This window comes from Macrobrachium rosenbergii, chromosome 55 (assembly GCF_040412425.1).
Source record: "Macrobrachium rosenbergii isolate ZJJX-2024 chromosome 55, ASM4041242v1, whole genome shotgun sequence".
Taxonomy (NCBI): Eukaryota; Metazoa; Arthropoda; class Malacostraca; order Decapoda; family Palaemonidae; genus Macrobrachium; species Macrobrachium rosenbergii.
In genome coordinates, this window is record NC_089795.1 from 62,738,886 (window position 1) to 62,754,484 (window position 15,599).

A 15,599-nucleotide genomic window follows, 5' to 3' on the forward strand; every position below is an offset into this window, starting at 1 on the left:
GCGAGCACTGAGCAGTGCCACCCCGTCCGAATTGCCCGTTTTCTGAGCTACCAATTATGAAGGCCCCTATGCCGGGTCTAAATCATGAGGTGAATCCTCCTCCGGGAGATTTAGGATTCCCATGCAGTTGATCATCGCAACTGGAGAGCCTCCAGCACCCGAGACTTCTTCTTTGCTAATTCTGACTCAGGGATGAACCCCCTGCAGGATCGAAATGGTACCCCATCTCTGGAAGACCAGGGAACTGGCCTCTCGGACGCAGACTCGAGATCGCTCGCTCCGGTTTTCGCAGCAAGGAATAGGGAGCCCTCCTGTAACTTTTCTAAAATGTCCCTGACTTCAGCCCGCTAGCCCTTCACGCTATCCCAGAGTCGGTGCCCCTCATCACCTCCTAGGCCTGCTACTGATAGTCACTTGGAGGAACTCAAAGAAGAAGAAGAAGGGGCGGAAGAGTGGGCCCAGTTAGTTTGCCGAGCCATAACAAGCTCATCCAGGCACTAGTGATTCTCGGCACAGTTCTTCCAAACAGGAGTGATCCTGGCCCCTTTCCCAGAGGAGGCCCGTGTGATCTCTTTTTTTATTGTACATAGCCTAGACCGCCTTAACAACGGTACATCAATTTAATCTAGGCGTTGTTCCTTCCATTACCACCGAACGTGGTAATCACGTAAGTAGCATAACTAATTTCAATAATCTTAACTATTGTGAAACGAAAGAGCCACGATGCTCATGACACGCATGGCCCTAAGACCTCAGTGAGGCACCCATTTATCATATGTGGCAACCCTCGTGAGTTAATAGTAATTATTCGTTGTATTAAACATAAACCACGTTGTAATTTAGTTATAACATTAACTCTTATGTTGGTGCTATGGTCAATCCGACCTTTAGGATAGGTTAGGCTAGAAGCCCACCATAGAATGTATCACTAGGCTAGGTCTGAAAACATCATGATTGCTTTCCAGGAGTAGCCTATAATAACCTAACCATCTTCTAGTACTGTCAAGTTTGGGTGAAGTAGTGATTATAGCTCATTTCCGTATCTCAGGGTTGGAGTAGTTCTGTAGCTAGGTAGGCTAACCAGGACTAATCTGCTCAGGGAAGAAGAGTAACCTAATAGACACGAACACTTGCTTTAGTACAGACATTCACGCTCGAAATACACATAAGGCCCTCTTAAGGGGAGCTTTTATAAATATTACTGCTGTTTGTCCCTCGTAACATTTTGATTGTAAATAATATCAGCCTGACCAAGACCGGGAAAAGCTGTTGTCTGCATTAGGAGCGTCTTCAGTTCAAACAACGTCCGTTGGAGAAAGGAATAGGTAGCATTTAGGCATTTCACCCCCATAGGAGAAATTTCCATATTCAACTCTAAGAATAGGTGGTCCTAAAGTCCTTTTTTCCTTTCTACCTGTCTCTCTTGGCGAATGTTTTTAACAGAGCGTAGACGCCTAAGGCATGACTGTAGGCCTGTCTGACCTAGGCCTGGTCAGCGAACGACAGAGAGAAATTAGCCGCCGAATCGAGCAGACGTCTGGAAGGTGGCTCTGTCACCGCCTCTGTCTATTATTTTATTAGTGAATGGTGGAGCAAGAAACACTACACGAACTTCAGCACGTCCGTTGTATGTGCGACAACGCTTTGTCCTTAAGGTAAAGTCTGTGTGCTGTTTGAAACTTCGTCCATTCTTTTATCCTCTTTCTGTATTTCCCAGTCTTTCTTTGTTTCATTCTCCAGCCACCATTTAGGGTAACCGCTGGTACGAAGTCTAGATTAAGTCAAATTATTATATTGTTAGCGTTAGCCGAATTATCCCAGTAAGTCTCAGGGATTTAGGCAAGCAAGTCATTTTTAATACTCTGGTATTTGTTGTGCCTAGCGCTCATTGTTTGGGGGAGATCCGTTGTGTTTTTGTATTTAATACCATCTTAACAAGTAGAGATTTTTCTGTCAAGTTGGTGACATTTATCATAAAGTCTTTGTTCCTTGAATATTCTTTGTTAAGGTTAATTACCCCCTTAACTGGCGACCTTTGATTAATTAACGTCTGTCTTTGAGGTTAACTCGTGGCTTCAAGAGACAGGTTACGTGTATTCTTGGCATGCAGGGCCGTGGAACTTTTACGTAAATTAACCAATAACTGATCAGCCAAAACACTCACGTAACAATATATATATATATATATATATATATATATATATATATATATATATATATATATATATATATATATATATATATATATATATATATCTGAAAAGAATATAAGGTCACAAGTATGTTATGAATGTTTAATTAACAAGTTGGGAGGAAAACTATCCCAAAATCTTGGAGAGAAGGTTTAGCTATCATCTCACTCATTTCCAAACTAGGTAAAATTGTGTCAGGTTTCTCGAGATGTGGGAACAGGCCACATGACTTTGTAGGTGCATTCACCGGAAGTGTCCAGGTTCTGGTGGGAAACGTGTGTATGTGCGTTTCTTTTGGGTGGAGCCCCAAGGTGGGAAGGGATTAGATATGGGAAAAAAAGAGTCATTCCAAGACCAACACTGAACATTATTAGAAGTCTTCAAGAGAAGACTTGGTGGTTCAAGATTTATCATTCAAGACTCTGAACATTGCTGTTTGGAGGTAGGAACCACATTCAATTTCCCAAACTGTAGATTGTTTTTCTTCATTTTTATAGTCTTTTTTACAAGCATTTATTGTATGATATTCCCATATCTTTATTTTTATGCTTTCTGGGTTAATGAGGAATTCATTTGACTTCTTCAGATGTTTCGCTGAGAAAGAGGTTGAAGTTGTACTCATTGGGAATGTACTGGACTTGACTTATTTTGACTTAATGCAAGTTGCAGTGTGAAACTATAATGTGAATGATCTTTTGGGAACTATAACATTCCATTTTATTTCATCTCTTATTTCTTGCAATCTAGTTATGTTAGATTTTGTCAAATAAATTATTCTGGGTAAAGCTTGTTTCGCTGTAAGAGAGAGAGAGAGAGAGAGAGAGAGAGAGAGAGAATGCAGAGTGAATGGGTACTGAGATGTGCTACCAGCAGCGTTTGTACGGCCACTACCAAGGCTACCAACGGATGGGACGTCTCGACTTTGTAGTAACAGGTAAGCAATGAAATTACCTCTCAACTGGGCTACATATATATGCAAAAATACGAGTAATATGAAAACTGAAAAGTTGAAAACTATAATTTCTGAGTGAGAGATTGAAAGCCCAAGCAAAGGACCTCATACTCAAGACTGTGGGAGGTCCTAAGAGAAGCCATGCCACAGCCCACTGTGAACATTCTTGGTCATCCCCAAGGCCAAGGCAACTTGATATGGCACCCGAGATGACCCAGGACCCCCCAAAAGTGGGTTATTAGAATACAGTAGAATACAATGTGGAATTTAGGCCAAAGGCCAAGCGCTGGGACATATGAGGTCATTCAGAGCTGAAACAGAAACTGACTGTTGAAAGGGGTAACAGGAGGAAAACCTCGCAGTTGCACGATGAATCAATTGTTAGGAGAGGGTGGAAAGTAAGATGGAAGAAAGAGAATGTGAGCGGAGGTACGGTAAGAGGAATGAAATGGGTTGCAGCTAGGGGCCGAAGGGACGCTGAAAAGAACCTTAAGTCATGCCTACAATGAAGTACACTGACGGCACGCACGGGTATTAGAGTTGATTGGGCAAAATATAAACGACAGGAGGGGAAAGTGGAGACTAGCTCCCCAAACATGCTAGAAGACTGCCTGCCAATACCCAAATTCTTTCACGAGAGTCACAAAACCTTGCAGGAATTCAGTTTCATGAACGTATGTATGTATGTCAATAGTTCAACAGCTTTAAGATAACAGCAACTCTCTCTCATTGTAATCCAACTGCTGATAAGTCCTTTTGTTCTCAGTCATAACAAACGAAAACAATACTTCATATCTGAAGGGTTATCTTTATCTACAGCTATTATTTCAACATCATAAATTTTTCACTATTTCTAAGAACCGCTGAAAGCTTAACAGTTTTCAAAAGCACTGGACGCCACAAAGAAAAAATTTACAGTGAGTAGAGGTATAGTGGCAATGATCATCTGTTATACTAGTTAACCCTATTAGTGTAATTTGTGTTTGCTTGCGAGAAAGTACATTTCGTAAGTGGGAATACAAAAAGATCCGTTATATACACCAACGTCTACTGTGCTTGCCGGCTTAACAAAGATAATTAATTCTTCAGGTGGATGTCTGATAGAAGGTAAGATGTCTTATTATTCAAAATGATATTATGGAGTGCCTGGAGCGAATAATGACAAAGAAGACACAAAATAACCTGCCATAAAACACTGATATATCAGCGCAGGTGATAAAATAAAGGGCAACTGAATCTGCCACCTCGCCCAAAACTTTCTACCCACCTCAGGACTTTAAAACACGTTTTACACCTAAATCGCCCTCCACAAACTCTCCAACCTTTTCGCTTCCATCCTTATCCCATTTCTAAATCTCGAGGTGGAACGTTCTGATACCTGTGCCCTAAAATGCTTGTACAATTGTTATGGGAGCTGGGGTGATCACACACCATTGCACTACTACTGAAACAACAAAATACATGTTCAAAACTGTAAAAAAAAATTTTAAATTCGCTTTCATATTCACTTGCCAATATTAATTTTCGTCCCACATTTCAAATTCTGAAAAAATCTGCCTTACAGGCAATTTTTCTCAACTGTTCTTAGGAAACGACTCTGAAATGGAATTCTGACATTTTTTTGTGGTTTTGAAAAGAAGAAAATGCTGCTGTTTCTTGATCGATGAACTTTGATAACCGACTAACGATACGCTCTTGAGTTGAAGCTCTATGTCATTTTCCTACTAACTTCTGTTGCTTCTTTTAAATGTACACCGCATCCGTTGGAAGATTGATCTTCAAGTCAGTAGCCCCTCTGGCCTTGTTCCATATGAACAGGGTTCATCTTCTGGATAATAATGAAAATAATATTCAGCCATTCTCAAACATTTTTTTAATAAAGATATGGCTCTTTACGGTATCTAACGGAAAGGGAAAATTAATCTTCATATGACTAAAATGGATAACATAAGCCATGCCGCGCAAAAAATAAATGAATTTGGGCTGTATTAGTTTGAAAAGTTGAATAATTATTTTCTAGCAAGAACTTCGTATCGATCAGCAGGAACTTCAGTGACAATTATGCATTATGAGCTTTATTTTATTTTCATCATGTATATGGAGCTGTAATCGTCACCATAAAAATTTTAATTCACAGACAGGATTGCAGTATTAGAAGACTCTCAGTACGCCAGTGGTGGCCCCATGTTTTCTACTGATCTCATGAATACCTGATCCAAAAGAAGAGCGTCAATTAAGAGACCTGCAAGAGAGAACCAACACTCGGGTGAAAGGTAAGCCTGGTCTCTGTCGGTTGCTTGACTTGCACCTCACATGGCACTGTAGACTTCACAGTAATTCTTCCAAATAACCCAACTACGCTTTCCTGCAAGGTGTAAAACTATTGCAAACTACAACAGTTTCATTTGAAGACAATATTTGGCAGCATTCATTAGTGCCCTTGATTTCAGCTAAGAGGCTCGGCATAAATCACCCTTAATTCTATTTGTGTAAATTAGGTGTGGCATACTGTGGCTGTGCATTGTCGTCTCTCCCACTGAATTGTGGTTTTTGATATGTGGGCAGATTTTTTATATTATTCTTTGTTAGCAGTGTCTGCTTGTGTGACCTATAACAGGGTTTCTGCTCGTTCTTATCATCTTTATTATTATCATATATATAAAAACTTTTAATATTTTTCGACACTAGGATGAATTTCTTGGTCAGCAACTGTTGCTTCTGCTTTCCCCTGAGAACTGGATCATACATCATAGCTACTCTGAGCCTGGTAAGCATTCTTTAAGAACTTTTCTGCCTCGCCTTTTTTTCTTGAGAGACGAATCGATTTGGTGTTTCAAAATAACTACAGAGATAGAATCGGTCACTTGAAATGGTTCTATAGAAAGTTACTGGTTATGAGTTTATTCCAAAGTGAGTTTTTTAAAAATTTGTTGCAGGCGTTGTTCCTGATTTTAGCGGTGACTGGTACCTACTTCGCCATTACTAGTAAGTCTTTCAAGTGAAACGTGAAGTTGTCTGTAAATTTATGAAGAATAATATCCCTCTTACTTAAACATCTTCAACTTATAATTCATGGCGCAACATGACCAGTAATGAAAGTATAAAAACTATGCTTTGGTTTTGTGCCTTAACCTAACAGTATTGTGGTTCATCTACAAGAAAAATCCGATCCGACCTCTGAGGAAGGCAGAACGATTAGGAATGTCCCCTTAAAACCTTAGTGTCTACAATTATTATATATATATATATATATATATATATATATATATATATATATATATATTTATAAATATGTATTATATATGTAGTATATTATATAAAGTATACATTATATACCTGTATACACAGTATATATATACATATATATTCATATATATAATATATATATATATATATATATATATATATATATATATATATATATATATATATATATATATATATATAACCTTGAGAATTTAACTTGTAAAATAGGGTAAGAGATGTTTTAAGCCCGTTAGCAAAGTCGTTAAATTATCAGTCACCGCAACTTTCTCGAGGAACCATCTCCAGTTTTTGTAAACGAACTTAGTAACATATTTGGTTTCGAAAAATACATGACCAGATTCAGGACGATCATTATTCATCTATTTCCTTAACCGGCAGCCGGCAATGCCTCCATACTGTGGATAGCAGTTGGCGTCTACCTACTGGACGCTGGGATGGCTCTGGTGCTCTTCTGCGGTGTAAGACGGGTGAGTGTTAGTGAGACTATTGCTAGGAGTAAATACAAGAGACAAACAATTCTTAGCATCATATGAACATGCAGACAACAGGATTCTGAAATATTAATTCAATCAAGATTTCAACTTCTGTGAAATAAACTTAATTGTAGCTGCCAAGCCCTGTAGTCGATGAATTTCGCCCTATCTTTCAGAGAAAAAGGACACTCATTGAAGCGTGGGTGTGGCTGACACTTATTCTGATGGGCCTCGCTCTCGTTGTTCTCATCCTGAGCGTGGCACTAGCCAAGATCTCCCTCCTGCATTGCATATTCGGGTTTCTTACCATCGTCATACACCTTTACTTCACATTGGTCGTTTGGTCTTACGGATATGACGTAAGTTTTATCCAAGTAAGTTTGATTAGTCTAAAGTGTCTAGCTGGCTAAACCTCCTCTTCTTATTAGAATATTTACCTAAGCATATAGCACTGTGGAATTACTTATTCTGTAGTTACGTTAACCCAAAGGTACTTTTATTTACGTGTGTTGCTATCGTAACTGACTGACTGGTGCTATTTAGTTTGATTTTATGAAATTTAAGCTGTCAAACTAAGCACTGGGGTTCTTTTGTCCATTCAGCATTTAAAAATTCAGAAAAATTAAGAAGCACAAGGAACTAACAGTGAAGCTGGGGGAAAACCCCACCGTTACCCTAAAAGGTAACAATTAGACTCACTGAACAGCAAGACTGAAGGAAGCAGAAATGGAGGTAAAGTAATAGGCTACAAAAGCGGGGGCAGCCGGGTCCGAAGGGACGCTTGCCAACACCGTTTGGTATTGCCTAGTGTGCACCACGTGAGGTGCACTGATGATGCTACCCCCTATGGGGGACTGGAGCTTGTGACTGGGAGCCAGTGTAAATTAATTATTTTATCGCAATCAGAGTTGTCTAGATCTAATACAGGTAAGTGGTTAAATGTCCTTTGGATAGATTTCGTGAATTCTATTGGCTAATGAGAACTGGATGGCACAAACAAACATAAAAATACTTGTGAAAGCATACATATGTGACAGACACACACACACATAACATGCGTTTAAATTATATATATATATATATATATATATATATATATATATATATATATATATATATATATATGTGTGTGTGTGTGTGTGTGTGTGTGTGTGTGTGTGTGTGTGTGTGTGTGTGTGTGTGTGTGTGTGTGTGTGTAATATATAAATATTTGGATGTTAGCCTTGGCAGCGAAGGCAAAGTTCGATTTATGAGCGAGCCAGTATGATTTACTCATTCTGGTGAGCACACTTCATTCCTGATGCCTAAACAGTAAATGTAAATTAAATACTTGGTAATTAACTGACTGAGGAATGTTGGAGGGTAAAGAAATAAATGGTGTTAAAAAGTCATCCCAAAACACCTTGTATATATGAACAGAAAATTAAACCCTTCTAGAATCCGATACTCTAAAGGATTAAAAGCTAACAGCTGAATAATGTAAGCACTCATACATATAGAAATATCCTAAAGGTCATTTTCCCTTTGAGAGGGGGTAGTTCCAGATGTTTTCCTTCCAGCTCTCAGCAAATATTTTGCAACTGAGTTACTAGCCACATTCACGAAATATATAACTTACCATTTTTAATATGCTTAAGACAAAAATCTTATTTGGAGCTGATATTCACCACAGACTTTTCCATATTTCTCCTCGCCATTCTGGTAACATCACTGAACGAGGAAAGTTCTGTTTTATTTTCAAGACTCGCTTATTTGAGTGCACTTAGTCCAGCAAGATTCCAGCACTGCTCTATTGAAGCAGAAGTACTGTAGGTTGAATCCTGGGCCTCCGAATATTCCTTGGCAGTATTAAAGACTTTCCCCAAAGTGGTGACCAGATGGAATTTGATTTTAGAAACAGGTAGAAGTCAGTCAGTACCCGGATGGGTGAATAACTCTGCCTCTTCCACTGTGAGGATAAGGATATTGTCATGCATAAATTACACACCCATTCACAGTTTTGACCTGTTTCACCTTGATGGTTCTATTCTCAACTAAGGCAATTTTAATGTCATCCTTTTATAATGGAGAGATATGGTTTTTGAAAGGTCAAAAACCATATCTCTCCATTAACTGTTTTGAAGCTTTGATTCAGGTTTGAATTGGTGACAACATTTCTTCCTCGAGGTTACTTGTTTCCTGTAGCCACTGTCTGAATCAGCCTGGAAATAAGTCATAAAGGTGTCAGCATTCATGGTATCTTTGATGCAACAGCTTGCTCCTCTCCAAAATGTCTATCAATGTACTGTAGTTTTGAATGAGCCAAGACTGGTACCTATGGTTTTAAATATATCTTGGACAGTCAAACATCTGTCTTTTAAATCTACGTTATGAATGGCAGTCCGTTGTCACTTGTCCGTTGGTGGTCAATATTTTTGGCTACCAACTGTGTTGTCCCCGACTAGCTTGAACAGGACAGTTCACTCCTTACTGGTGGAACAGGAATTAAGAGTCATCATCAAGTGTAGTTACCATAATTGTGGCCTTCCTTGGGGTCATACCATTCTTTTGCAGACAAATTTTAGATTTTGCTTTCCGCTTTGCAACTTTCAAAGGACCTCGTTTGCAATGTTATAAAGGAAAACAATTTATTTATTATATATATTTATATAAGTGATGGTATTACAATCACAAAGTTTGATTAATCATCATTCTCTCTGAAGCAAGGCCGAAACCACTTTGTATGACCCAGACAGAGACCCTTCTCGCATGAAATAAAAGAAAATGCTATGGAAGCATAACCAATCGATTTCAAGTGAAATTCGTAACCAGGAATTGCAAGGCACACGTGATGGAATTTTGAATGCCCCTAGAGTTGGGGCTGCATGACAAAGATGTGTAGATCCCCAAGTATGAAAAAAAATTACGATGCTTTTGAGTGCTTCTCCTCCAGCAACACTTGGTTCACATAACAGAGACTGAAGCTGTAAATATGAAATACTGCTTTAGCTGGTTCGCGATATATAATTATACGTAATTTTTCTCCTTTTTTCAGATGAGGGAAGGACAACTAGAAAACACTGCTTAAAGTCTCTGTAACTAGCCTGTTGATGTCCTGCGTAAAGCCAGCCCTCTCGCAAATGCTTGACCTCGTTTGATCGCGAAGAACGATCCCCTTGGATGGTAATGTCAAAAGAACAATAATATGCACCATAAAATATTAGAGAAAGTGCTGATGCATACTGCATTCCATTATTAACTTGTGACATCGCGATAAATGAGTGAAACTGACCTTACGAAAGAGTAGATCTTGAAAAGTTCGTACATATAAAATGAAAGGGATTTTAAAGAAGTCTACTTCTCTTTAATCCAAAGACAAAGAGAAAAATATACCTGTTATTCTCTGATTTAATCCCTATGAAAACTGATTGACTTTTTCTAGGGCGTTAGCTATTCTGACGCAAAATGTATGGCAGTTGTGTTGAAGATGTGAATTTCCACGAACACTATGCTTACCCACAGTGTATCTCGCAAATTCGAAATAAACAATAAAAGATACGGACTTATTTAATATTTCCTCTGAAAATTTCAAAAATAAAAAGACAAAGTATACTGTATATAATGGTAAGCAAACAGTGGGAAACAATTACACATTCAAAGATCTTGATGAAATTCTTGGTCAATTGAAAGATTTGAACTCACAAGTTTGTACTAGGCTGCATATACAAAGCAGGTTTGTTAAGACATATGAGAACCATTCACAAAAAGATTTCAGTGGCGGACATTCAACCCTATCTCTTACAATGTGATTCCCAGGAGTATGTTTATCCTCAATATATAATCATCGTGAACATCTGTAGCCGGAATAGGCATACACACAACAGTATGTATGTATGTATGTATGTATGTATACATACACACACACACATATATATATATATATATATATTATATATATATATATTATATATATATATATATATATATATATATATATATATATAGTGCTCCTCCACTTTCTTACGGGGATAGGTTCCAGAACCCACCATGAAAGTGCGAAATCCACAAATATAAAATCCACTCTGAAAATCCTTACAAGTGCTTATAACTGCCAAATAGCCTACCCTGTACCCCTTAAACTAAAATGCGCATAACTGCCTATTTGAACAGTTCACTGCAAAATTAAATAGTTCAAACAAAAATATACCTTATATTATCACACTAAAACAATTTAATATTTCAAAAAAAAATACACCCCAAACCACCCAAAGTCATCTTAGATTACCCCCATACAACTGTTACTCTTAAGTATATACACCCTTATAATGCTTATAACAATGATTTAATAATTTTCAAATATTATATAAATACAGCAAAATATTTATAAAATGTTTAACACAAATTAAATCTTTCATACAAATTAAATAAATGTCTTGCAGAAAGTTTGGCCACTAATCAAGTTACCCCTAAATAAGTAAGCATATCCATTTTCTCTCATAATATTGAAGTCGTTTTCCGTTTACTTTAGTAAAAACAATTACTGTCACTAGTGTATTACATATTTTTAATGTGCATATGTATTTTTGTTTCTCTCTCTCACTGAGATAAGAGAGAGATTGATCTTTTATGCAAGTATGTTTATTTGTTTTGTACAGTATAGTTTTATAGATAAATGTGATGTTACTTTATCATTCTTTTTTTTTATATTTTCCATGGTATATGAAATTATACAAATTCTTGCATTTCATATAATGAAAGTATACTTGAATATATATATATATATATATATATATATATATATATATATATATATTATATATATATATATATATATATATATATATAGCTTAATGATGAATAATATTGGTCATTACTACAAGACCAGGAAGAACATTCTTTTATTGTACGAGCTTTGAGGTATAAAACCATCATCAGGCTGAAAACTGACAAGGATGAGAATTAATAAAATTACAATAAAATTAATTGTCATAACAAATCTTCAGCAAAAAAATACTAACGAAATATATAAAATGAACAAGTAAATACAAACTAAAAAGAGTGAGACGTAAAATAACGAAAAATTAAAAACACAAACATAAAAATATGAAAATAAAACTAAGGTGAAATGTAAACAAACTACCACTCACAAAGTAAAATATTTAACGACCTAATTGAGTACCTACTATGAAATTACACGATAGCTAGTTGAATACCAGACGAGTTGCTGTTCAATCCATTTCATCTTTTAATAGTCATGACTTGAAATTAAAAGGTCCAGTCTATTTGAACAAAAAGACAGTACCTCGAAAATCCAGGTCAGTGAAAGGATGGTCCTGTGCTAAACTGTGTTCTAATGGTAGAAAAGGTGGTTTGGAAAGGGGAAACCTAGTTCTAATAGAAAGACTCAGGTGTTCCAAAATTCTGTAAAGTTCTGAGTCAGCGGAACTGGATCCCACGTATCGCAGACCACACTGCGAACAAGGAACAAGTAAAAACATTAGAAATTAAGGTCCACCGGCAGAGTAGGCTTTCAAAAGTGATCTATTGTAAAGGATTACAGAAAACAACCGAAACTAATTTGAGGGGAAACAATGCTTAAATATTTTTGCAATTTTTCGGACCATATAGCTACTATGACCAAGGTAGGGCAATTTAATGTACTTTACATCCAAGGTGGAAGAACAGGTGGAATCACGCGCATCTCGAGACGAGTCAGTGACGTCAAACGGAACCCACAACTACTCACGGTCAAATATTACTGCAATGCATTTCTAGCCATAGGGCACTATTGCATTGTTTTATACCAGGATAAAATAATATATTACTTGAGTAAGAATAAGGAGAGAGAGAGAGAGAGAGAGAGAGAGAGAGAGAGAGAGAGAGAGAGAGAGAGAGAGATTCTGAGAGAGAGTTTTAGCTTCTTAACGTAAATAAAGACCTAGGCCTATATCGATATATAATTTTATATATGCCTACTGAAAAATCATGAAGGGTTTGGCCATAACATTAGGCCTACTTACTATAGTTAATTCCTTTAGCTAGATATATCTATGAAGGGCTCCCAAAATGACTCTCTATAATTGTCCACAAAAAAAAAGCTTTCTTTATCAGCCAAGTTCAGGAGGCTTTGCGAATCCTTCTGGTGAGGAGGGATCTAGCTTAAGTAATGTACGAATTAACAGAGAGAGAGAGAGAGAGAGAGAGAGAGAGAGATTGACAAAAATACAGAGAGAGAGAGAGAGAGAGAGATCTTTGTCAGATTTTCCTTGTCCATAAAAAAAAAAAAAATCTAGGCTAGACCTATGCGCCTATATGCTGTGCCTAGGTATTTTAGTTTATAGCAATGAGCTTAATAACAACAAAGAGTTAACAAACAATATGAGAGAGTTGATAATAGGGCTTAAGCAAAATCACTTTCATGAAAATTATATCCGTCATCCAGCAAAGTGTTATAGATATAGGCTTATAAAATAAAATAATTATACAAAAAGAAGGCATACAAAGATCTGAACTGTAAACCTTATAAACATGCCTTATAAATAGATTAATAAAAATTTTTGTATTCAGAGTCAGCTGGTAATAAACCAAACCATTTTCATTTGAAATACTGAATTTGGCTCTCTCTCTTACATAATTTCAATTACAAAATAGCTAAGCCAACTAAAAATACTTTCTACTGATATAGCAAATAAACAATATTTACCTGGAGTTATATCCTTTGTTGAGTAGGCACAGCAGTATCTTTCAATTTGTGTGCATTTTTAGGATGATAATCTAAAAGTATAGTCTATATTTCTCCAATATTACCAGGGACAAAATGAATGGAGCATATTCTTGCATTCTCCACGTTGAAATCATCTTTCCTTTTACAGATTAACCAAGTTTTGCAAAATAAATGCCTTTTTCTTTGCAATGGCGATCATCATTATCGCAACCAAACACAGCACATAACACCACCCTTTGTTGTCTCTTATCAGCTGATTGAAATGTTAAAAGATTGACGAATTCTCCAAAACAGTATGAGTCATCGAAACCTCTGCCACTTACTCTGCTGGGTTCATGACGTCATCAAAAGGGAAAAACGCAAAATCTGTTTCTCTCACGTGAACTCGCCTTACTCTTTCTTCCACCTTGCTTTATATCTTTATTTAGCAGTACTGTACACCGGTCTGGGACAAAACTTTTCATTTAAAAATTTTTCAGAACTTCGTAAAATACAAAAATGGGATATGAGTTTTTCAGAAAATAATTCTGGAGGAAAACCATATCTTGATGAAATAAATTAAAATCACAACAAACATTGTAGGCTCTATCAAAGTGTATTGAGTTCACCTTATACAACTTTTATAAAAAAACTGAGGTAATTCAATCCCAAAGCCAGTAAAAGTACTTTTCCTATAAACAGAGGTCTCAAATTTGTCACTATTTCTGTATACCTGTACATCTAAAAATGACAAACTTTATTATCCTGATCCTGTCTCACAAGTAAAAAGAAATGTTAGTGACGAGAATTAAAATATTCAGAAAACAAATCAACATGTGATAATTCCCAAACACAAGGAAAGTATTATCTACATACCTACGGTAATACAAAGGTTTGAAAGCACTAGGGGCATTCAGACATCCAAACTTTCACATAACCCATGAAGCAATCCGCATATACAGGTCCATGGGGATTTCCCATAGCTACTCCATCTATTTGATTATATAATTTACTATCAAAAAGTAAAAATGCCATCAGCAGTTGCTAAATGTAATAATTTTTGCAAGTCTATTTTATTGAGTCAAACACTGATAAATGGTTTTTCACATATATTATTAAGAAAATAATATATATGATGCGATGTGGATCCAGTTCCTGCTGGCTCAGAGACACAGAATTTTGGAACACACAGGTCTTTCTATTAGAACTAGGTTTCCCCTTTTCCAAACTACCCTTTTCTACCATTAGAGAACACAGTTTTTAGCACAGGACCATCCTTTCACTGACCTGGATTTTCGGGTACTGTCTTTTGTTCAAATAGACAGGACCTTTAATTTCAGAGTCTTTGACTATTAAAAAAGATGAAGCTGGAATTGAACAACAACTCGTCTGGTATTCAACTAGCTATCGTGTAACTTCATAGTAGTAGGTACTCAATTAGGTCGTTAAATATTTTTACTTTGTGAGTGGTCGTTTGTTTACATTTCACCTAGTTTTATTTTTTCATATTTTTATGTTTGTGTTTTTAATTTTCGTTATTTTACGTCCACCCTTTTAGTTTGTATTTACTTGTTCATTTTATATATTTGTTAGTATTTTTGAAGATTTATTATGACATTCATTTTTATTGTAATTTTATTAATTCTCATCCTTGTCAGTTTTTTCAGCATGATGATGAGGTTTATACCTCGAAAGCTCGTACAATAAAGAATGTTCTTCCTGGTTTTGGCAATATTATTTATCATTGCTTCAAGATTTCCAAGTAGCTGCCCAATTACTGAGACTATATATATATATATATATATATATATATATATATATATATATATATATATATATATATATATATATATATATATATATATATATATATTTACATCACTTTACACGCTTCACTTTGTCGCAGATTTCTGAGAATCATATCTTTCAATTTTATGTGGGAACTTTTCACCAATTCGCAAATTTTTTCATAAAGCATATACATATACAGTATATATATACCGGGTATTTCGAAATTAGAGTTCCCCCCACTG

The 15,599-nt window shown here is 36.2% G+C and overlaps 1 protein-coding gene across 7 annotated transcripts; it reads left to right on the forward strand.

The window, feature by feature from the left end:
* The first annotated feature begins 1,367 nt into the window (after window positions 1-1,367).
* On the forward strand, window positions 1,368-10,421 carry LOC136835330 (uncharacterized). 7 transcript variants are annotated; one of them, XM_067098683.1, is made up of 7 exons: window positions 1,368-1,655; window positions 5,282-5,417; window positions 5,833-5,911; window positions 6,081-6,129; window positions 6,790-6,878; window positions 7,061-7,258; window positions 9,919-10,421. In XM_067098683.1, exons 3-7 carry the CDS (start codon window positions 5,834-5,836, stop codon window positions 9,949-9,951), a joined length of 447 nt encoding a protein of 148 aa, XP_066954784.1. In that variant the 5' UTR covers window positions 1,368-1,655; window positions 5,282-5,417; window position 5,833; the 3' UTR covers window positions 9,952-10,421. The 7 variants fall into 7 exon arrangements, 6 of the variants coding, with proteins under 6 accessions (XP_066954784.1, XP_066954783.1, XP_066954786.1 ...); XM_067098682.1 differs by lacking the exon at window positions 1,368-1,655 and adding an exon at window positions 3,076-3,126; XM_067098685.1 differs by lacking the exon at window positions 1,368-1,655 and adding an exon at window positions 3,203-4,251 and having other exon boundaries at window positions 7,061-7,243.
* Window positions 10,422-15,599: the final 5,178 nt, after the last annotated feature.